This window comes from Bison bison, unplaced genomic scaffold (genome assembly GCF_000754665.1).
Source record: "Bison bison bison isolate TAMUID 2011002044 unplaced genomic scaffold, Bison_UMD1.0 scf7180017864484, whole genome shotgun sequence".
Taxonomy (NCBI): Eukaryota; Metazoa; Chordata; class Mammalia; order Artiodactyla; family Bovidae; genus Bison; species Bison bison.
Window position 1 is genome coordinate 2603318 of NW_011495044.1, and position 23945 is coordinate 2627262.

At 43.5% G+C, this 23945-nt stretch overlaps 1 protein-coding gene across 3 annotated transcripts in view; it reads left to right on the top strand.

Moving 5' to 3' along the window:
- The window catches only part of FOXJ3 (forkhead box J3), a 125178-nt gene extending 108708 nt beyond the window's left edge, over positions 1 to 16470 (top strand). For all 3 annotated transcript variants that reach the window (XM_010862668.1, XM_010862667.1, XM_010862669.1), the window contains exons 8-12: positions 770 to 1195; positions 2429 to 2530; positions 2885 to 3076; positions 13035 to 13142; positions 13467 to 16470. In XM_010862668.1, coding sequence (XP_010860970.1) covers positions 770 to 1195; positions 2429 to 2530; positions 2885 to 3076; positions 13035 to 13142; positions 13467 to 13582 — 944 coding nt within the window. In that variant the 3' untranslated portion in view covers positions 13583 to 16470. The remainder of the gene's footprint in view (positions 1 to 769; positions 1196 to 2428; positions 2531 to 2884; positions 3077 to 13034; positions 13143 to 13466) is intronic.
- Positions 16471 to 23945: the final 7475 nt, after the last annotated feature.

Below are 23945 nucleotides of genomic sequence, written 5' to 3' on the forward strand. Positions count from 1 at the left end.
CCTTAAACTGCCATATTGGACTTAAAGTTTTTGGAGTAGTCAGAGAAAGAGATCAGAAATCAGTGAGCTTTATTTCTACTCTCCTCTTTTGCCGAAGGTCTTCAGACCTGTAGAGAGCCATCTTGAATGTGACTCAATACCTCTTCCTCTTTTCCCTTAACATTTAGTCATCTTCCAAGGGGCTTCCTTGGTGGTTCAGTCAGTAAAGAATCCGCCTGCAGTGCTGGAGACCTGGATCCCTGGGTTAGGAAGATCCTCTGGAGGAGGGCATGGCAACCCACTCCAATATTCTTGCCTGGAGAATCCCCATGGACAGAGCAGCCTAGAGGGCTGCAGTCCATGGGGTTGTAAAGAGTCGGACATGACTAGTGACTAAGGACAGCACAGCACATCTTTCAAGACAACCCAGATATTGCCTTTTCAAGGAGGGCTTCTTTGTATTTCGATGCCCCTTACTAGGTAGAACAGGGAAGAAGAGATTCTGTATTCCCTCTGATTACTTTTGCTTTAGTACTTATAATGTTGACAAAATCTCCTCAAGTGTTTGTCTCTTCCCCTTGACCATGAACTATTGAGGACAGAGAATGATGTTTCTTCTCGGTAACCCCAGAGCCCAGGGTATGGTGGATATTACATCAGCATTTGTTCAACTGAACCAGAATTGCTTCCTGACAGCATATACTTTTGCTCTGTAAATAATTTTGCAAATGTCTGTCATAAAATACAACTGAAATCTGACCATCACTGATCTTGCTTTCTCTGTTCTCAGGTTTGATGAACATCCCTTCCGAATCTTCCCAGCAGTCCCACACTTCTTGTTCGTATCAGCACTCTCCCAGCAGTACAGTGAGCTCTCACCCACACAGCAACCAAAGCAGCCTGACCAACAGTCACGGCAGTGGCCTCAACACCACGGGCAGTAATTCGGTTGCACAGGTCTCACTGTCACATCCCCAGATGCACACACAGCCGTCTCCACATCCGTCCCATCGACCACATGGTTTACCGCAGCATCCACAGCGTCCCCAGCACCCAGCACCACACCCACAGCAACACAACCAGCTCCAGTCACCTCACCCCCAACACCCCTCTCCACACCAACACATACAGCACCATCCGAACCACCAGCATCAGACGCATCAGACATTGACACATCAGGCGCCTCCACCCCCACAACAGGTATCCTGTAATTCTGGTAAGTTTTTGTCTTCTGACTTGTTGTGTTTGGCTGTGAATTCCAATCTTTTATCTGGGGCTTGTATATATTTTCTGTCTGTACTCATCTGTCTTCTTTTATGTTTCCTTGCTGTGGTCCTGTAGTTGTAAATCGTTTAATCCATAGATTAAACTGGATTATTGTCTTGATTACAGTTTATTAGTATAACATAAGCAAACTCAGCAACCCTTGCAGGTTTTGGTTTTTAACTCTTGTCCTTCTGGAAAATGAGCGTTTTAAAGAAGAATGTAATGCACAGTCTGTCTGCAATCTATTGTGATTCAGTGTGGTATAGAATAAAGAGTATAGATTTGTGTCTGAAAGACCTGCATTTCAATCCTCATTATGACTCTTAGATCTTTGGTGCAGTAGCTCTTTTAGTCTTGTTATTTTTTTATCTATAAAAATAAAACAGCCCCGGTATACAGTGCTGTTATGAGGATCACATTGGGAATACAGATATAAAATGCCTAGTCTGGCATGTGTGCTTAGTCACTCAGTCATGTCCAACTGAGCGATGCTGTGGACCATAGCCTGCCAGGTTCCTCTGTCTGTGGAATTCTCCAGGCAAGAATACTGGAGTGAGTAGCCATTCCCTTCTCCAGGGGATGTTCCCAACCCAGGGATCCAATCCTGGTCTCTTGGATTCCAGGCAGATTCTTGACTGCCTGAGCCACCAGGGAGGTCTAGTACTTTGTGTTTATGTATTTGGTGAATGTTCCTACTTTTTCTTTCTTCGCATATTCCTGCCAAGTGTTTCCTTTAGAATGATAGATTCATACCCTGAATTTTTTTTTTTTTTAAGTCTGCTGCTCATAAGATAGGTCTTGATGGTTTCTGGTGAGATGTTTAACTGACATAGCTCACAGACCAGGCAGTCTCTGCATTGCAGAACTCCAAAGGGTGCTATGGACTTCTGCAAGGTGAATGGGGCCTCTTGGAATTTTGCAGAATACAACTGGGTTCAATTCTTAGATACATCACAGTGGCCTTGTTAAGTTATGTCACCTCTAGGTTCAATTTCATTTATTTGTAAAGTGCAAAGAAATAATACCTTTCCTTCCTGTCTCACAGAACAGATTGCCCAACACAAGATATAGTGGGTTTGAATCCATTTGTAAAACTGGATTGGGATCATCCAATACCAGGAATAAGGCTAGCTCAAACTTTCGCTGTCCAAGATTTATAATATTGTCAGTATTATTTTTATAGGTGTTTCAAGTGATTGGTATGCAACACTTGATATGCTCAAGGAAAGCTGTCGAATTGCCAGCAGTGTTAATTGGTCAGATGTAGACCTCTCACAGTTCCAAGGTGAGTATTGATTCCTTCTTCCTTATAACCAAATACACATGATCGTGTGTTTTTGAGTACACTGTAAGTTTCTTTGAAGTAAGCGTCTCCTTATGTAGTGTTTCTTTTACAGTTGGTAGTATGCTTAAAAACAACAATTTGTAAAATTCTTAATTAAGTCTTCTGGCCAGTTGATGTAGTAGATGGTCACAGACAAGAGATCTGAGGGAAATAAGAATCAGTCTTTGAATAATTTAGAAAATGTCATAAGCAAAAGATTACCAGTGGAAGTTTTGAGGGCTGGAAAAAAATTGCTGGTTTTTTTGCAATGTTTGCAGGACCATGCTAACAGTATTTTTAATGTTTTCCTCATAGGTTTGATGGAGAGTATGAGACAGGCAGATCTCAAGAACTGGTCTTTAGATCAGGTTCAATTTGCTGATCTCTGTTCTTCTCTTAATCAGTTCTTTACACAAACTGGCCTTATCCACTCACAGAGTAATGTTCAGCAGAATGTCTGTCATGGTGCCATGCATCCAACAAAACCTTCCCAGCACATTGGAACAGGTATGGCTTTAATTTTCTTCTTGATTTTCTCTTTTTCTCATTCATATTTAGTAACTATTTAGGGAAACTTGATATGTTGTTAATGATAGAAGTGATCCATTTATATCTTTTTATTTCTAAGAAATGAAATCAAGTAATTTAAGGTATATCTTAGAAAAAGTAAGATAAAAGAAACTATGTTTTTATCTCGTGATTTACTTGATTATTTTATTGTTTGTGGTCTTTAACCTTTCAAGTTACCAATCGAGAAAATGTCTTAAGGATATGTACATTTTAATTGTACTAAGAACATAGTTTTAAGGTGTTATCAATTTAAATTTGTAGAGACTTGCAATGAAAATCAACACATCTTTTATATCTTCTAAGAATGTTAAAATTAAAGTTAATTTATTTAAATAGTATATACATAATGGAAGTCTCATTTAAGTTTTACTCTGAACTCAAAATTTGTGCTCTGCATTTTTCATCTCACTTTCTTCTTTTATTCTTTCCCCTTATGGCCAATCTCATTTATTCTGTGAAATTGCGGTGCTTACACTTTTCTCAAATTTATATTCTGTTCTTTGTATCCAGGTTCTTTCTCTCTTCATCTTAATTTCTTGATGTCTTTTATCTCCAAGTTGACTTCTTTCCTGTTTGTTGTCTTGTTTTAAAACTTGATGCTGAAAAGCCCTCTCTTTCTATCCTGAGTTGCTTCATTCAGTTGTTATCCTAGCTTATTTCACATACTTGATCTTTCCATATTCTCTAGAACCCTAGTCCTTTTTGTGAATCTTCATTTCTGTGTCTTTTTTTTTTTTTTCAGTTTATTTTTTAATTGAAGGGAATTGCTGTACAGAATTTTGTTGTTTTCTGTCGAACCTCAACATGAATCAGCCATAGGCATACATATATCCCCTCCCTCTTGAACCTCCCTCCCATCTCCCTTCCCCATCCCACTCCTCTAGGTTGATACAGAGCGCCTGTTTGAGTTTCCTAAGACATAAGCAAATTCCCATTGGCTATCTATTTTACATATGATAATGTAAGTTTCCGTGTTACTCTCTCCATACATCTCACCTTCTCCTTCCCTCTCCCCATGTACAAAAGTCTGTTGTTCTCTATGTCTGTTTCTCCATTGTTGCCCTGTAAATAAAGTCTTCGGTACCATTTTTCTAGATTCCATATATTTGCGTTAGTATATGATACTTATCTTTCTCTTTCTGACTTACTTCACTCTGTATAATAGGTTCCAGGTTCATCTACCTCATTAGAACTGACTCAAATGTGTTCCTTTTTATGGCTGAGTAATGTTACATTATTCAGTAATTAAGTCTACTGAAGCCACTTAGCAGCAGCAGCAGCAGCAGCAGTGTTACATTGTGTATGTGTACCACAGCTCCTTTATCCATTCATCTGTCAGTGGACATCTAGGTTGCTTCCATGTTCTAGCTATTGTAAATAGTGCTGCAGTGAACACTGGGGTACATGTGTCTTTTTCAGTTTTGGCTTCTTCAGGGTGTATGCCTATGAGTGTGATTGCTAGGTCATATGGTCATTTTATGTATCTATACACATCACATTTATCTGTTCATCTGTTAATAAACACTTGGGTTGCTTCCATGTTTTAGCTATTGTAAATAGTGTTGTGTGAACATGAAAGTACAAATATTTTCTAGGCCCTGCTTTCTGTTATTTTGGGTATATACTCAGAAGTGGAAATGCTGGATCCTGTGCTAATTCTTATGTTTCATTTTCTGAGAAACCATCATCCTGTTTTTCATAGCAACTGTACCATTTTACATTCCCACTAACAGTCAGTAAGGGCTCTAGTTCGTCTACATCCTTGCCAACATTTGTTATTTTCTCTTTTTTTTTAATAGTAGCTATTTCAGTGGGTGTGTGGTGGAGTCTCATTATAGTTTTGATTTGTATGATTAATGATGTTGAGCATCTTTTCATCTTATTGGCCATTTTTTTATCTTCTTTGGGAAATGTTCTTTGTCCATTTTTTGATCAGGTTTGTTTTTTTGTTGCTGAGTTTTAGGAATTCTCTGTATTTGTGGATATTAACTCCTTATGAATTATAAGATTTACATATATTTTCTCCCATTCTTTTGTTTTCTTTTTTACTGTGTTGTTAGTGGGTTTTTTCTTTTGTTCTGTATACCTTCAGTATAATATCCAAGAAATCATTGTCAAATTCAATGTCATGAAGCTCTATTAAAAGAGTTTTAAAGTTTTAGGTCTCACATATAAGTCTAACCATTTTGAGTGAATTTTGTATATGGTTAATATAACAGCCCAATTTCATTCTTTTGTATGTGTGTATACAGTTTTCCTGTTACCATTTGTTGAAAAGACTGTCTTTTGCTCCATTGAATGGTCTTAACACCTTGTCAGAAATCATTCAACTAAATATATATGTGTTGCTGGATTTTTTATTCTGTTCCATTGGTCTTTATGCCAGTACATTGTCCAACTACGGTATCTTTGTAGTAAGTTTTGAAATAAATGTGATGGAACTCTGCTTAATGTTATGTGGCAGCCTGGATGGGAGGGGAGTTCAGGGGAGAATGGATACATGTATGTGTGTGGCTGAATCCCTTCACTGTTCATCTGAAACTATCACAACATTGTTAATCAGTTGTATTGCAATACAAAATAAAAAGCTCAAAAACAACAGAAAAAGAAGTGTGAGTCTACCAGCTTTATTCTTCTTCTGGATAGTTCTGACTGTTCAAGGTCTTTTGAGATTCCATATGAATTTTAGGATGGGATTTTCTATTTCTACAAAGGTCATTGAGATTTTTTATATGGATTACATTGAATCTGTAGATTGCTTTAACATATTAAGTCTTGAAGTCCATGAACATGACGTGTGTGTCTATGTCATCTTTAATTTTTTTCATCAGTGTGTTGTAGTTTTCATTGTACAAGTTTTTAATCTCTGTAAGTAAGTTAATTTATTCCTAAGTATTTTATTCTTTTTGATGTCACTGAAAATCGGATTTATTGTTATTTCCTTTTCAGATTGTTCATATATAGGAATCTGGTTGAATTTTTCATGTTGACTTTGTATCCTGCTATTTTGCTGAATTCATTTCTTATAACAGTTTTTTTGTGTGTAATCTTTAGGGATTTTTACACATGAAATTCTATCTGTGAACAGAGATAAATTTACTTCTTCCTTTTCTGTTTGGATGCCCTTTGTCTCTCTTCCTTGTCTAATTACTCTGGCTAGGATGTCCAGGACTGTGTTGAATAGAAGTGGTGAAAGTGGACATGTTTGCTTTGGCCTTAATAATAGTAGCGGAAAACTTTTTCAGTCTTCTACTGTTGAATATGTTTGTTGTGGGATTTTCATACATGGCTTTTATTATGTTGAAGTGATTTCTTTCTATTCCTGATTTGTTGAGTGTTTTTATCATGAAAGGGCTTCCCTGGTGGCTCAGACAGTAAAGAATCTCCCTGCAATGCAGGAGATGTGGGTTTGATCCCTGGATTGGGAAGATCCCATGGAGAAGGAAATGACTACCCACTCTAGTATCCTTGCCTGGAGAATTCCATGCAAAGAGGAGCCTGGCAGACTACATCCCATGGGGTTTCAAAGAGTCAGACACAACTAAGCAACTAACACCTTCACACTTTTATCATAAAAGGTGTTGACTTTTGTCAAATGCTTTTTCTGCATCAGTTGAGATGATTGTGAGGGCTTTCCCCCCTTCATTCTGTTAATGTGGTTATATTACACTTATCGGTTTTAGTTCTTCTTCAAATATGTGGTAGAATTCACCCATGAAGCCATCAGACCCTGGGATTTTATTTGTACAGGTTTTGTTTTTTTTATATATTGAATCTTCTTACTCATTATAGGTCTGTTCAGGTTTCTTCTTTTTTCATTATTCACTTTTTGTTGATTTTGTGTTTCTAGTAATTTGTCTGTTTCATCTAGGGTGTCCTGTTTGTTGGTATACAGTTATTAAAAGAGTTCTCATTCTTTTGATTTCCGTAGAATCAGTAGTAATGTTACTATTTTCAGTTCTCATGTTAATAATTTGGATCTTTCTTTCTTAGTCCATTTAGTTAAAGCGTTGTCAGCTTTTTAGTTTTTAATCTGAAGAACCACCTTCTGGTGTTAACAGATTTTTCTGCAATGTTTTACTGTTCTCTGTCTCATTTATCTCTGCTCTAACCTGTACTACTTCTTCTGTCTGCTGGCTTTGGGTTTGGTGTCTTCTTTTTGTAGGTCTGTTTTTTAATGTAAGTCTTTATAGCTATAAATTTCTGTCTTAAAACTGCTTTTGCAGTTTCCTATAAGTTTTGGTATGTTGTTTTTGTTTGTATTATCTCTTAAGTATATTCTGACTTTCCTTGTGACTTCTTTTTAATCCATTGGTTAAGTGTGTTATTTAATTTCCACAAATTGATAATTTTCCAGTTTTACTTCTGTTTTTGATTAATTTGTCCCACTGTGGTCAGAGAAGACACTTTGTATGGTATCTATCATTTAAAATCTATTGAGGGACTTCCCTGGTGGTCTAGTGGCTAAGACTCCATGCACTGTATGCAGAGGGGCCCAAGTTCAATCCTTGGTCAGGGAACCCATATGCCACAACTAGGACTGAAGATCTTCCATGCAATAGCTAAGACCTGCTGCTGCTAAGTCGCTTCAGTCGTTTCCGACTGTGCGACCCCATAGACGGCAGCCCACCAGGCTCTGCCATCCCTGGGATTCTCTAGGCAAGAACACTGGAGTGGGTTGCCATTTCCTTCTCCAATGCATGAAAGTGAAAAGTGAAAGTGAAGTCGCTCAGTCGTGTCCGACTCTTAGTGACCCCATGGACTGCAGCCCACCAGGCTGCTCCGTCCATGGGGTTTTCCAGGCAAGAGTACTGGAGTTGAGTGCCATCTAGTTCAGCCAAATAAATAAATATTTTTTAGAAATCTGTTGAGACTTGATTTGTAGCCTAACATGGTTTATTCTGGAAAATAACTGATGCACTTGAGAAGAATGTTTATGCTGTTATTATTGGGTAGAATGTTCTATATATGTCTAGTAGATCTAGTTGGCTTATTGTGTTAAATCCTCTGCTTATCTTCTGTCTGGTTGTTCTATCTATTATTGAAATAATGGGTATTTAAGTCTCCAACTATAATTGTAGAGCTGTTTATTTCTCATTTCAATTCTGTTGTGCTCCATGATTTTTGCAGCCTGTTATTAGGTGCATAAATGTACATAAACAATTATAAATGTTTATAATTGTTCTGTCTTCTTGCTATTTTGCACCTTTTGTTGATATATAATATCCTTTAGAGGGAGTAAGACTTTACAAGATATCTCTTATAACCTTTTTTGGTTTAAAGTCTTTTGTCCGTTATTAGTACAGCAGTCTCTGCTCTCCTTTGGTTGCTGTTTGCATGGAATATCTTTTCATCCTTTCACTTTCAATCTGTTTGTGTCTTTGGATCTCAAGTGAGTCTCTTATAGTCAGCATATGGTTGGATCATGTGTTCTTATCCATTCTGCCAGTCTCCATCTTTTGATTGAGAGGTTTGATCTGTTTATATTTAAAAGAATTATTGATAAGGAGTGACTTTTATGTTTTACTATTTCTTTGCTATTCCTTGTGGCTTTTTTTTGTCCCTTATTTCCTGCATTACTGTCGTCTTTTGTGTTTAGTTGATTTTTTGTAGTGAAATGTTTTAAATTCCTTTCTCATTTCTTTTTGTGTATATTCTGTAGCTGTTTCTTTGTGGTTACCATGGCAACTGAGTTTAACATTCTAAAATTACAACACACTAATTTGAATTTATATCAGTGTAACTTCTGTAACATATGAAAACTCTGTTCCTTTTCATCTTCACCTCTGCCTCTGTTGGTTGTCAGTGTCTCAGAATTACATGATCCTACACTGTATGCCCAAAACATACACTGATAATTATTTTAAATGTGTTAGTCTCTTAAATTATGTATAAAATATGTGAAGCTGCAAGCCAAAGTTACAGTAATATGAACTTTTATACTAATAGCTTTTAGAAACATATTAGCATCTTAAATCATATATAGAACAAAAAGTGGAGTTAAAAATCATTGTTATGATAATGCTGTCTCCATAATTGCCCATGTATTTACCTTTATTGAGATCTTTATTTTTTCTTATGGCTTTAAGTTACTATTTAGTGTCCTTTGATTTCTTCCTGCAAGACTCTCTTGACCACTATCTTCCAGGACAGGTCTAACAGTAACAAACTGCCTTAGCTTTTACTCATCTGGGAATGTCTTAATTTCTGCCTCACTATTGAAAGTACTCTTTTACCAGCTGTAGGATTCTTTGTTGACAGGTTTTTTTTTTTTTTTTTTTGGTCTCTTTTGGCACTTTGAATAGATTGACCTTCTGGCCTCTGAAATTTCTGATGAGGAATATGCTTATTGTCTTAATTGAGGATCCCTTGTATGTGACAAGTCACTTCTTTCTTGCTGCTTTCAAAATTTCTCTCTTTATCTTTGGCTTTTGAAAATGTGCTCACAATGTGTCTTGGTGTGGGTTCCTCTGACTTGATCTCATTTGGAGTTCATTGAACTTCCTGGATGTTTATATTCCTGTCTTCCATCAAATTTGGAAGGTTTTCACCTATAATGTGTTCAGATAGTCTTTCTACCCCCTTTTCTCTCTCTTCTTCTGGAACTCCCAGAATGCATAATTGGGCTGCTTGCTAGTGTCTGACAGGTCCCTTAGGCTCTGTTTGCTTTTCTTCAGTCTTTTTTCTGTTAATCTGTCTCAGTAATTTTCATTGTCCTATCCTCTCTTCAAGCCTGTTGATTGTTTTCCTGTGCCTACTCAGGTCTTCTTGAGGCCCGTCCACTATTGTCCTGTCAGAGGGGCCAGGCATCTCTTATGGATTCTCTCTTGACTGAGATCCTGGATTATTTTCTTAAAACCCTTTGTTCCTAGACTTCTGTGGTCATTTCTTTTTGATCCTTGATCAAAAGGATCATTTGTTCTGGATCTGTTGTGTTCTGGTTTTTGTTGTTGCTCAGTCGTGTCTGACTCTTTGCAACCCCATGGACTGTGGTACACCAGACTTCTGTCCTTCACTGTCTCCCAGAGTTTGCTCAGACTCATATGTCCATTGAATCAATGATGCCATCCAACCATCTCATCCTCTTTCACACCCTTCTCCTCCTGCCCTCAATCTTTTCAAATCTCAGGGTCTTTGAGTGGGCTCTTTGCATCAGGTGGCCAGAGTATTGAAACTTCACCATCAGTCCTTCCAATGAATATTCAGGACTGATTTCCTTTAGGATGGATTGGTTTGATCTCCTTGCAGCCCAAGGGACTCTCAAGAGTCTTTTCTAACACCACAGTTCAAAAGCATCTATTCTTCAGCACTCAGCTTTCTTTATAGTCCAGCTCTCACATCCGTACATGACTACTGGAAAAACCATAGCTTTGACTAGACGGACCTTTGTTGGCAAAGTAGTGTCTGTGCTTTTTAATGTGTCTAGGTTGGTCATAGCTTTTCTTCCAAAGAGCAAGCGTCTTTTAATTTCATGGCTGTAGTCACCATCTGCAGTGATTTTGGAGCCCAAGAAAATAAAGTCTGTCACTGTTTCCCCATCTATTTCCCGTGAAGTGATGGGACTGGATGCCATGATCTTAGATTTTTATTTGTTCCCAATTACTCTCTGACCTTGTCTTCTTTTCCCTTCCCCTCCTGTCACACCCCTGCTTCTGCACTGCTGGCCTCCCTACTGTTACTTGAACACTCTGGACACACACCACCTACCTCAGGGCCTTCACACTTGCTCTTTCCTCTGTCTTGAGTGACTTCCCCAGATAGACACATGACTCAAGTTTTTCCCTAAAAAAGCACCTATTCAAGTGATGACTTCCCTGATCATCTTACTTAAATAACACCTACTGTTCGGCACTCCTTTTCCCCCTCCTTGCCTTATTTTTCTCCATAGTGTATATAATGTACTATTTATTTTCCTCCCTTCCTCCCATCTTCATCCTTCCCAATAATCTGAAAACAAGTTCCACAAAGGCTGGGAATTTTATTTTTCGTTTATTCTTATTAGCACAAATACTTCTTAAATGAATGAATGGTCATTCAACAAAAGTCTGCTTTCAAAAAACACGTTTTGTGATTAGATTTGTTGTTGAAATATAGTTGATTTGCAATATTAGCTTTAGGTGTGAAGTACAGTGTAGATTTTTAAATTCTTATGACTACATTCTAAATATTATAGGATCTCAGAAATCTTTAGAAGCTGCTTTATAAGTTAATTTCTTGCTTAGAAAGTCCAACTACACTCTCATTGTTCAGTCTGTAATGAGAACATGGAGGTGGGGGGAGATGAGAAGTAATGAGAATCTCTACATGAAAATAAAAGTGTTAAGAATGTGACAGTTTCAAAAAGTTAAGGCCATTTGTTTAATTTGGGTGTCAGTTTATGCCCATCGTCTTGTTTATTTTCATGATTCTTCTCTAATTCTCACCTGTCTCCTCCTTTACTCAGAGGAGTGAAGCCCCATAGCCTGATTCAACCTTAAGAAAGAACACGAGCCACAAATGTGAAGGCTGGTCAGCACTTGGCAGAACTTTTTCTCCTGCAAAAATATACTAGAGCTATAACTTCATATAACTTTTCTCTTCTTCTGAAGTCTTCCTTATGGCAGATTGGTCAAAGACCTCAGTTCTGACTTTAAACTTTTCTATAAAAAAGCATGTCATCTTGGGAGGCGGTAGCTGGAAGTCAGAAGTCTTGGGTTGTCTCCCTGGTTCTTTCCCATCTTCTCTCATCTCACTTCCTCACCTACATGAACAGAAGTAGGGCTGGGTTAGATTATCTCTGAGACTGTCTCAAGCTTGGACAGTCTGACTTTCCAGTGGCAGGTGGAGACTCGGAGTGGCCAAAGATAGTGTGCCCTACCTTGAATACAAAAGGAAGACTTTTCTTCTCCTTCTGTTTTCTCTGGGGAAATGATCACTGTTTCCTAGTTTGATTACGGTATTCCTAGAGTGCAAGTGTAGTCTGTGTGAAACACCAGCGTACCTTAGGGGAAAAGCCTTTCCAGGATTCCAGATGTTTCATAATGTAAAACCGATGTTACCATGGTTCTTCCCCAGGAGTTATTGTGGGTGCCTGTGTGATGTATCCTCCCCTCCCTTTCTGTTTTGCATTAGGATGCAGTGTAATTGACATTTTACAAGAATAACAAGAGCTGTTATTCTTGATGACTGCTGTCAATGAAAGCATATTAATATAAGAACCTTCTGAAATGCTATTTAAATAAGATCTATATTTTCCATCTGCACACTTCTAAATAATACATTGTTAATCACTTTGGAGGTGGCTCTTTTACTTCATATAATAAATCTTTCCTATCATTTTGTGCCTTCAGTCACTTTGTTAATCAGGTTGTGTGCACTTAGGTCTGCTTTCAGGATAAGAAAATCAGGGCAGTAGAGACAGCTGTTACTGGAAAGAACCTGTGAATTAGAGCTGAATTGTAGCCCTAGCCTCTGTCAAACTGATGTGTCTTTGGACAAGTCAGCTCAACCTTCTGAGCGTCAGTTGCCTCATCCATAAAATGGGATAATCCCTGTCTTGCCTTCATTGTGGGCCTAGAGGGAGACTCAGATGAACTAACGGATATGAAAATGCTTAAGAACTATGATAAGGTATGTAACAACAATAGACGTAATTGGCCTGCAAGCTTCCAGAGAATTAGAGACAGTGCCAGAATTAGTACCAGGGTATCCACCCATCCCGGCACCCTGTCTGAAAATCCAGCATTACCTCTGGCAGAGTTTTAGCATCCAGAAGGAGACATTCTCCCTTCTGTTTTCATCTTCACTTAACTTGCTTAATTTAGTTTTAGGTAACAATTCTATTAAGATTTTTATGCTTGATTGTTTTACTTATGGTAAATAGGTTTTCCTTCTTTGTTCTTTTCAATCTGATTAGGAAATCTGTACATAGACTCCAGGCAAAATCTCCCTCCTTCAGTGATGCCGCCCCCTGGTTATCCTCACATCCCACAGGCACTCAGCACTCCAGGAACAACGATTGCAGGTAATTTGAGGCGTGATGTGTTGGGGTTGGTGCTCAGAGTTTAATACTGAAGGGCTTTTTTAGCTTTCCCAGCAGTGAATGAAGCTACCTCAGGAGGGAGTGAACTCCCTGTTTCAGAGAGAGGGGTGGGGTGCAGAATATGTATAAAATGAGGATCATTTATAGAGGGACTTTTCATTTATAGAGATCATTTATGTAGAGACTTGAGGGTGGATGAGTGAGAGCATGTGCGTTGAGTTCCTGGCATGAAGGAGTGTTCAGTAGGTGTTTGTTTCGTCTTCCTTCCTTCTCTCGCGAGTCACTGCTGATGTTGGTTCCTTCCAGGCCATCACGGAGCCATGAGCCAGCAGCACATGATGCCTTCCCAAGCCTTCCAGATGCGGCGCTCTCTGCCTCCAGATGACATCCAGGATGACTTTGATTGGGATTCAATTGTGTAGAGCTTGTTTCTCAAGGCTCCAGACCCAGTGTCACCTTTCTGTGCAGTGGAAGGGAAAGGTTTAAGAGAATCCAGTGGAGAAAACAAAGTTGCTAATCATTTTACCAATGTTATCAAAATTTTTTTTGAAGACAATCAAGATTTTAGCTGGATGACTTACTGCTTTTATCTGACCCAGACGAGTACTACATGTTTGTCTCCCTGCCAGCTGCCCTATGTAGCTCCTAACTGTTGTGTGATTTGAACGGCTTTTGCATATTGTGTCAGTTTGATGTTGACCACAAGTGCCAGACTGATTTTTCAGACAGAGCCTGTTTTGCTGCAAGCAGTTTATAGATGCATATGTATAAGTATGTGTACAAACATTACTAAAAGGCTTCAGTTTTTTTCTAATTGGATTATTGTGTCTTGAGAAGAAAGTTACTGTGAGTTTTTATTCCTTGTTAGGCTATTTTATGCAGAATGCTTTTAACTGATGTAGGCAACTGAAAGGAAATAGATTTTTTTTCAAAGCCCAGTTCCCCTTATTTAAAATCTTTTTTGGAAATGTGAGTATTAAGTTCTCCTTAGTAAGTCATAGAGAACCCAGAGTTTGATACTCTCCAAACAATCTAAAGGGGCACGTTGTTCCCGAGTAGCAGGAAGGACTGACCGGATGTGTTTTGATGCCTGGGGGATTCTAGAGTTCATGTTATACCTTGTCAGCATCTGTTTTTCTAAGTCTGCACTGTCTGCCAGTTCTAAATGTGTTTGATTGATTAGAATCTGGGCATTCTTGGCTTTTTAAACAAATCAATGTCTCCACATTCACTTACGTATTTATTATTCAAAAGTGTTATTTTAATATTTATTGCTGTCTTCTGTGAATGCCCAACTCCTGTTGGGTTCATTAAGAAGAAATGCAGTGTCTGCAAGCACAGAATTAGTTTTCTTGATAAGAGTTTACAGACAAGACAATCAGAGAGAGATTGTGTCTTTCTCTTTGTCATTATTCCTGCCTTGTGAGTATATTCTGTATCTTTGCGTTTCTGCTGATTGAGACATTAGCTCAGTAAGATTTTCTGGAATTTGAATCTGAGCTCATTTGGGCTACAGAACAGCAGGGCAGTGCTTATCAAGCAGCTTTCCCCCATTCTCTTTCCATTTAGGGAGCGCTGAGAGGAGCGTAGAGCCACACGTGGGTTCTGTGTGCCTCACTCTCCAGTGCAGTAACTGTCGCGTGGCCTGCTGTTTCTGTTGTCCTGTGTGCCTGTGTATGCATGCCGTTTGGTTCCTTTCTTTGAATGCAGCCTGCATCTTAGGATTTTTTATTAGTTTGGTTTTTTTTTTGTTTTATATCACAGTTATTTTGCATGGATTGATTGTCTTAGTTTTATAATGAAACTGAGAGAAATGAGATTTCTTTTTTCAATGAATAGATTTTGAATTGGTTCTTTAGACCAAAAACAGATTTTTTTTTTCTTTCAGTTCTAATGGTGAAATAAAATGTTCCATGAAATCAAGGAGTACTAACTGCTCACTGGTTGCTCTTTAGCATTACTAGTCTCTGTCAGCCATGCCTAAGTCACTTTAATTACCCTTACTGATTCTGTGATTGAGTAATCTCTACTTGGACTAAGCAAAACATCTTTATTTCTCTGTGTGTATGTGAGAGTGTTTGTGAACGTCTGTGGGTATTTTTTTAATGGAGTGTTGCCTTGAATGAATTACTGGGAAGCCAGCCATGGTAAGGGCTGGTGAGGGTGGGGAGAAAGGAAGGGCTCTATGTTCCTGTTGTTTGGACCCTGCTTGGCATGGGAAAGGAAATTCAGTTCCAGCCCCTTGGATCAGTAAAAATCGGGGGATTCTGGAAAGGCAGCCAATAGGCCCCTCTTAGATGGATCAGAGGCAAGATGAGATAGCGGCCTGCAGAGAAAAAGCTTGGAAAAAAGAGGGGAGGGTGATTCTTAGTCTGCTCAAGTCACTGTTCTCTAGATACCAAAATAGCTGTTTTGAATCTTTAAATCGTGTGGGTAGCAATGTGCACTTTAAACAATTTGAGTATTGGAATGCAGTAGCTTATACTGAGTGATTCAGATAGAAACCACTGATGAAGATTTTACAAATTGTGTGAAGCTAATTTCCCATTCAGCAATCATTTACTGATGTGCAGTGATCCAGATTTTTGTGAGAATTTAAACTTAGCATGAATGGCCCTGGAGGCAGAGCCTCCACCCAGACCCATCCCACTCTAGTTAATGCACAGGACTGGGCAGCCCAGGACGGGCTTCCTGGCAGGTCCGGCCAGCACAGCTACCTGGTGAGGTGCACCGCGTCCCTCTAGTGGCTGTCTTAGTGGGTAGTTGTTAATGCAAAGCAAGTTCTGTCTTGGGCTTAAATTGACTGAAGACTTGGGGAAAAGAATCAAATGCATATAATCAAATGGGGGCACTCTGTCCAGGAGAATAATCCGACTGGCATTTGTGGCAGTTTTTGAAATGTAAATGTATTCATGTGTGTTTTTGTAAATATGTGTCTCTCAGATGTCCTTTGAAGTGGGAGGGAATCAATCTGGGGATTATTTCAAATGGAATAGAGTATTTTGATATTGTTCATTCAGAGGGTGACGTGTACATATCTATATTGTATATATGTGATGAAATGCATTGCTTTCTGTGCACACACAGTCTGCTCTCTGTACTGCTGTTGGCCAGTCAGTGTTTTAATGTTTCTACAGTTTTGCTATTGCACGATTTCATATTTTGCCTCTATGATGAACGGCACCCATTCTTTGTAACTGTTTAGTGCTGTAAAGAAATATTCCAAGTGTCATTAGGATTGTTGCTGCCAGAAGTGATATGCATGAATGGCACTTAAAATAAATATATTATGTTAACTCTATTTACAACACCAGTGGGTCTGTGTCATTTGCTGCAGTTGAGGGAACAAGACTGGAGCTAGTGCAGAAGCAGAAAGCCTGCAGTCTGTCCTTCCTTGGAGTCTCGGAGATCGTGTCCCACATATTGCTATCTCAGAACAGTCATTGCTGCTGTTTACTGACCATCTCACTTGCTCTGTGAACTTGGGAAAATTATTTCCTTTCTCTCAGCCTCATTTTCCTCATTTACAGTTCCTATAAAGTGAGAATAATGCCTGCCTCCTAGAGTTGTAGAGGGATTAAATTAATTAAGGCATTTAGAACAGTACCCGGAACATAAAAAGTACTCAGTATGTGCCAGGTGCTATGCTAAGTAGACCCTGTTATCATCATCTTACCTGTGGGAACAACTCACACAGAGGTGTGAAGGCATCCCCAGATCCTTTGTTGACAAGAGGTAGAGCTAAGGTTTGAATCCAGATCTTTTGACTCCAACCTCATGTTCTCTTAACACCATCCACATTACTCCAGGGGAATTCCCCCGGACCCTAGTCTTGCCCCCAGCACTGCCTTCCCAGAGAGCTCCTTCCAAAAGGTGAAAGTGGAGCTTCTTAATATCTGTGGAGCCCAGAGTGTCAGGCATTCCCCTGTGAAATCCAGAGATGAGAAACCCACAGTTCCTGTCTGTAGGGGGTGCAGACTTCCCATGACAGGGAGCAAATGCCAACACGGGGACACTGCCCAGGGAAGCTACTCTGAAGGTGCCACCTGGCAGGAAGATTCTGGGGGTCAGCAGTTAGGTCATACTGAGGCTGGGGCATTGGCTTAGGGAAAACTTGGAGTGGGTATGGGCTATTTTGAGTCCTTGTAGGGTCCTAGATAGACAGGGAAGGCATTTCCATTTATATCACTATGCTGAGCCAGGCTGGGAAGCTAGAGTAGCATGGAGAAGGGGTGGGGTTGAAGCTAGAGAAGTGGCGGATTGCTAGTTAAGAGCCAAGCACCAGCGATTCTATGGGATGAGTGGTAGTGTCCCAACCTGATGATGGAAGCATGCTCGATGACACTGATGGAAGACCAACAACACTGGTGGGAAATAGACATGAAGCTGTGGTCTGTCTCAGGAGCGGGAGGACTTCCTACCAATCCCATGATCCTGCCCAAGACCTCTCCCTGCTTCTGACTTAACCCATACAATGCTGTCTACTTCAGGGTCCCTTTTGTCTGAGCATCTCAACACTGAGTGTCATTCTACTGGGTAAAACATTGCCCTTGGATGCAAGTCAGCTGCTTCCAAGACAGACTGTAAGCAAGAACTGGGAAAAATGGCCATGTTGGGCTTACTGAGACACTGTGTTTATCTCCAGCATGATTTTCCAGAGGATTTTGGATTTAACCTCCTGGTATCTCTCTCACCATATGATAAGCAACTAGTCAACCACACATTTGGTAAGGGACTGCACCAGAGCCAGAGTCCAACCCCAGGTCAAGGCTGCTTTGGCCCTGCTCTCAAGCTGTGTGCCCGAGCAACGCTGACCCCAGAAGTCAAGAGTAGGGCAGTCACCATGTATTCCTTGTTTCTTTACGTACTCCAAGTACTTGATACAGGTGATCAGATTTCCCCTTCAGCTGTGTGGTAGACACTCTTGTTATCAACCTACTGCAAAGGAAGAATCTGAGCCGCAAAGTGATTAAGTCACCTGCCCTGGGCCGTCCAGCCCCATATCTCAAACCCAGGTCGTCCAGCCCCAACGCCTGCACTCCGCTGCACTGCTCTGTCAGTCCATACCAGGCAAGGAACGGGAGCCTTAGAACAAAGCCATGAGGCTGCAGTAAGGAGCAGAGGCCGCCAGAGGGCGCAGGGCCACCAGCTGTGTGCTTTTACTTGTTTGGAAGGCTTCCTTTACCACAAGTGCTGTGTTCTATCCTCTGCAGCCCCCACAGAGCTGGGTGCTCCTCCAGATAGATAGGGACCCCCAGGGCCCACCTCTCAGAATCTGTTCTTTCATCATGAAAGCTTGCTGGAGGGAGCCAAGGAGCCCCCTCTAGTCTGGAGTGGGGCCCACTCTAGAGCAGCCTCTGAGCAGAGACATCACTTTGCCAATAAAGGTCCATCTAGTCAAAGCTATGGCTTTTCCAGTAGTCATGTACAGATGTGAGAGTTGGACTATAAGAAGGCTGAGTGCCGAAGAATTGATGCTTTCCAGCAGTGTGCTGGAGAAGACTCTTGAGAGTCCCGTGGACGGCAAGGAGATCAAAGCAGTCAATCCTAAAGGAAATCAACCCTGAATATTCATTGGAAGGACTGATGCTGAAGAAGCTCCAATACTTTAGCCATCTGATGTGAAGAGCTGACTCATTAAAAAAGAGCCTGATGCTTGGAAAGATTGAGGACAGGAGGAGAACGGGGCAACAGAGAATGAGATGGTTGGATGGCATCACTGACTGAAAGGACATGAGTTTGAGCAAACTCTGGGCAAGATCGTGAAGGACAAGGAAGCCTGGCGTGCTAGAATCCATGGGGTTGCAAAGAGTTGGACGTAACTTAGCTACTGAACAACAACAATACCTGAGCCTGCTGCCCTGGCTCAGCCCCAGTGGTGCCCACTGTCCCCAACTCCAAGGTTAGGGTGGGGAAGGTCACCCCGCCATCCACCACAGCTGAGTTTCCTGAGGCTCTGCTCTTCTGGGACCTCAGCTGATGCATTATTTGGGCAGGTGTGGGGAGGGCCATGGTCAGGCCAGCCACAAGCCTTGCCACTGTACATCCACCCTTGTCCTCCCACCCCTCCCTCCGAGCCCCCCCCCCACCTCCGCCCGCACTCACACATCAACCCCTTTGGCCATCACGAACATTATGATTATTGCCACTATTTGCCAGGCCCTGTGCCCAGCACTTGACAGCCGTTATCTGAGTTAGCACTCCCAGTGCCTTGGAGGTTGATGTCATTTATCTCCCTTTTACTGCTGGACATTGCCATTCAGAGAGGTGAAGTCATTTGCCCAAGGTCACCATCGTGAGAGGTTGGCAAGGGGATGGAAACCCAGAGCTGGCTTACTCCGGTCTGCTCTTGGCACCAAGGCCTATGACCTCTTCCTCAACACTCCCTGGTTGCCCTTGACCTTCCTTGGGGCCAGTCTCCACACCCATCCCAACGCACCCCACCCTAGCCTGAGCTGACGTCACTGGGTGAATGCCACCCCTCTCAGGACGCAGCCCCCAGAAGGTCAGAGAGGCAACTTCCTGTCCCAACAACGGCAATAAAGATGTCCGAGGACACTTCTCACCCTTCCCACGCCTGAGTGACGTCCACGGGCAGAGACCTTCCTGGGAACGGTCCTCCGAGAGCGTGAGTGTGTGAGCTGTGACTGGGGTGGGGGCGGGGGCCGTGTGTGTGCAGGTCCCGTAAGTCAGGGTAACTGCGGGTGCTGATTGTGCTCGTGTGGCCTTCCGCACATGTGCGCAAGACCTTGTATGTGTGTGCTTGTGTGTCTGTGCCTGGGTATGTGTGTTGCCTGTATGATTGTGACTGTGTGCCTTGGTGTGCCTGTGTGTGACCACGAACCACAGACAGGAGGGAAGCATTCTGTCGGAAGGGAGGGCCGGATGGCTCCTAACCTCATCAGCCACTCGTGTCTCCCTCTGTGGCCCCCGTCCCGGGAGACAACTTGCCTGGGATAGAGCTGGGCTTAGGACCCTCAGATCTATTCTTCCCCCTTTCTCATCATATTCCTGGCCTGGCCCCTGTCACTGCTCCTCCCTGCTGTGGCCCTTTGGACAGGCACCCAGATCTATCTATACTACCCGTTCCTGCCCCTGGGCAGTTCCTACCCTCCTCCTTGTCCCCCCAGCCCCCAGATTTCCTGGTCAGACCAGAAACTGGTCTACTGTGAGCTGCTGGCATGTGCCTGAGCATGTTCCCTGCAGGCCTCAAAGGCCAGAATCACACCTGAGACCATGGAAACAACATAGATTCTGCAGTCAGAAGAACATAAAATTCCATCTGGGCAAGACATTGCCCTCTCTGAGCCTCAGTTTCCTCATCTGTATAATGGGATTAAAGTGTTGATGAGACCATCCATGAGCAGTCAGATGGAAGCAGCCAGCCCAGGCCCTGGAATGTTGCAGATCCCAAGGGCCCATCTACCTCCCCTTCTTGCCCCCTTCTCTTGCTTCTCTTCCACAGGTCAAGACCCATCATTCCCCTGCAACACCATCCTTCCAATCACCCCTGGCTCTCTCGGGGCACCATGAGGGTGGGACACACCCCTTTTTTCCTAGACCAGTGCAGCAGCCATGCATAGACCGTCCACTCCCAACACCAAGGGCCATGATGGTGTTTCTAAATCACAGCTCCCCTCTTCTCCCTGGCTTCCCACTGTCACCAAGTCGAGGGCAAAACGCCTCCACTTGATGTGTAGAGCCTCCTCTGGACTCCTCACCCACAGCCAGAGGGTGTCACACTCTCTGCTTCAGCCCGTCCTCCTACTTTGGGCTTTTTGATGCCAGCCTTTGCTGTGCAGCCCCCATCTCTGTCCATCCAAATCCTCCCATTGATCAAGGCCCAGTTCAAACACCACCTGGTCTGGTAAGTGTCCCCAGACCTGGTCTCAGGGGCACCTTTTTCCCCGAGGAGCCTCAGAGGAACTGTGCCTGTGTCTCCTCCCTCTAGCCTGTGGGCTCTGGGGCCCATGGCAGGAGCTCCAGATGGGTCTCCTTCCGTCCCTGACAGCCTTTGGGAGCAGCGGTTGCTTCTGTGGTCAATGCCCACAGGGGGCCAGGGTTACTAGGGGTAGTTGCTGGGGGGATGAGGCAGCAGCTGGCCTGCCATGTGGGGAGCATATGGTGAATGGAGCTCCCCAGGTGCCTCATCCTCACCAGGCCACGGGGATGTGAGATGACACTGCCAAGCAAACAACCAGACACACCCTCTGTCCACTCCCCAGCTGCCCCCCCAGAGCATCACGGGAGACATTCTGCCCACCCCAGCACCTGGGAGAGGGAAGGGCACCCTGAACCCCAACCTGGACTTCAGCTCGAGCCCATAGGCTTCACATTCCCACTCTGTTGTCCACTTTCCTTCTCTGTGAAATGGATGTCGCTGTAAAACAGGGTCTGACTCAGAGGCTTCACCCTTCTTCTCCTCCTTCTGCGAAGATGGAAGTCTGAGGGCCAGGAAGACAGGGCAGGAGGTACGAACCAAGCAGAAGTTTCAGCTTTTCTTTGGCACTTGGGAGAACTGGCCTCTGCTCTGGAATTTACAGCTTTGTGACCACAGCTGCTGCCAAGCCCACCTTGGCAATGAGTCTGAAAAGCTGCGCCTTCCTCTAGGCTGAGCCGGCCTGCCCCATGCCCGTGTCTGCGCCTCCCTCTCTGTTGGCTAGGTGCCCTCATGCCGAGCACCATCAGGGCAACTGTGCCCGAAGCTTCTGCCCGCGCCCTTGGGAAAGTTGTGGCGTCTTAACCTCTCCGGGCCTCTGAGCCTCGGTGTGCACACCTATAAAGTGGGGCTCTACAGTGACTCTTCAGGCATTCCCAGAGCTGGTCGGAGATTCACATACATCCGGCTGTCTTCCTCAGGCAGTTCTGGGCTCTCGGAAGAACGTCCAGGACGTGTTTACAAGCGGGATGGGGAGCCTGTGAACTGTGGGCCGCACCCTGCTCCTGGCCACACAGATCAATACGGGAGTCTCCAGCCTCCCACCTGCGCTCTGCTCCAGGCCTTCCTTCATGGGGTCAGCTGAGGCCTCCCGCCCTCAGGGGAGCAGAGCCAGGCCTGGGAGGACTGGGCCTCGGGGCGCCCAACTTTAACAGGCACACTGGAACCATGCTGAGGTCACCCCAACCCAAGAGTTCAACAACCTCTAGGCCAAAAACGATGGCAGTCGGCAACCTCACAGGGTCCAGAGGGCACCCTAATAACGGGGAATCCCGGCAGCTGCCAGAGTGGGTAAGGGGTGGTTGGGCTGCAGGCCGGGGTCTGGTTTCCACACCCGTAAAGCACGTACCCAGACCGAGTGCTCAATCCTCACTCCCTGTTACTGTTGTGATTAGTTCAAATACCACAGCCTCTCTGGTCTCCAGGCTGCCCTGGTGGCTCAGACGGTAAAGCGTCTGCCTGTAATGCAGGAGACCTGGGTTCAATCCCTGGGTCAGGAAGATCCCCTGGAGAAGGAAATGGCAAACCACTCCAGTACTCTTGCCTGGAAAATTCCATGGATGGAGGAGCCTGGTGGGCTACAGTCCATGGGGTTGCAAAGAGTCAGACACGACTGAGCGACTTCGTTGGCTCACTGGTTCGGGTCTCCTGTGGGATCAGGGGTAGCCACTAAGTACCCAGCCTTGTGTGGGTACTGGGGCCGCTGCGGAGCAAGACATAGGCTCTGCTCTCAGGACTTTGCAGGAGAGGGGGCGGGACAGATTGGTAGATTTTATCAGGGGAAAGAATAGGAAGTTGGTGGAGCCCAGGGGACAGATATGGTCTTAATACAGGCTTGCTGGGGCTGGAAGTCAGTGAGGAAAGTCTTCCAGGCAATCCAAAATCTACAATATAGTTGTCATTGTTTCCATTTTTCTGATGTAGACACTGAGGCTCAGAAAGAGCACACCACTCTTCACTGATGAGCAGGGACTCTACCCCAGGGCTGCCTGGCTCCAAAACTGGAGCTATTCTACCAACATCAGGAATCCCCAACCTCTGGGATCTAATGCCTGATGATCAGAGGTGGAGATGATGTAATAATAATAGAAATAAAGTACACAGTAAACTAAGCACTTGAATCATCCCTAAGCCTTTCCCCACCCACCCACCCTGGTCCATGGAAAAATTGTCTTTCATGAAACCAGTCCTTGGTGCCAAAAAGGTTGGGACCGCTGACCTACAGGGCCCCAGGTCTGGGCTCCTTCTTTTTGGGCCACTCCTAGGGAGACTTGGGATCCTGGGTGAAAGGTGAGCAGGGAGCTGACCATGATGAGCTTTGAATGCCAGGACAGGGAGTCTGGGCTTCCTTCTGAAGGTGTTGGGCAGCCACTGATGGGTTTTCACATGGGGAGGCAGATAGAGGTGGTATGGCCTGGAAGGCTATGGAGGTTCAGGAGTTTGTCAGAAGAGGTGGCCTTGGATGTGAGCGTCCCCAAACAACCCAGACTGACCCACTTGCCTGTAAGGAATGATGAGGGGTGTTGGGGTGCTGGGGAACCAAGACCACAGGACTCAGGTGTGGGCCTGGGGTGGTCCAGAACCCCAGGCTTCCAAGGGGGCCCCAAGATCCAGCAGCTTCAATGCAGGAGAGGAGGGAGGGGGCCTGGATCCACACCTGGGCCCAGGCTGGGCCAGGGAATTGGCGGGGAGAGAGAGGGAGGGTACTGGTTTCCATTTCCCAGGGAAGATGTCAGAGGCAGGGTTGGGTAGGGTCAGGCCCAAAGGGCTGAGGCCTGGGAGCCATTTCCTCTTTCCCACAGTGCGGAGCTATGTCACTGCCACACACCTAGACCCCCACCCACCCC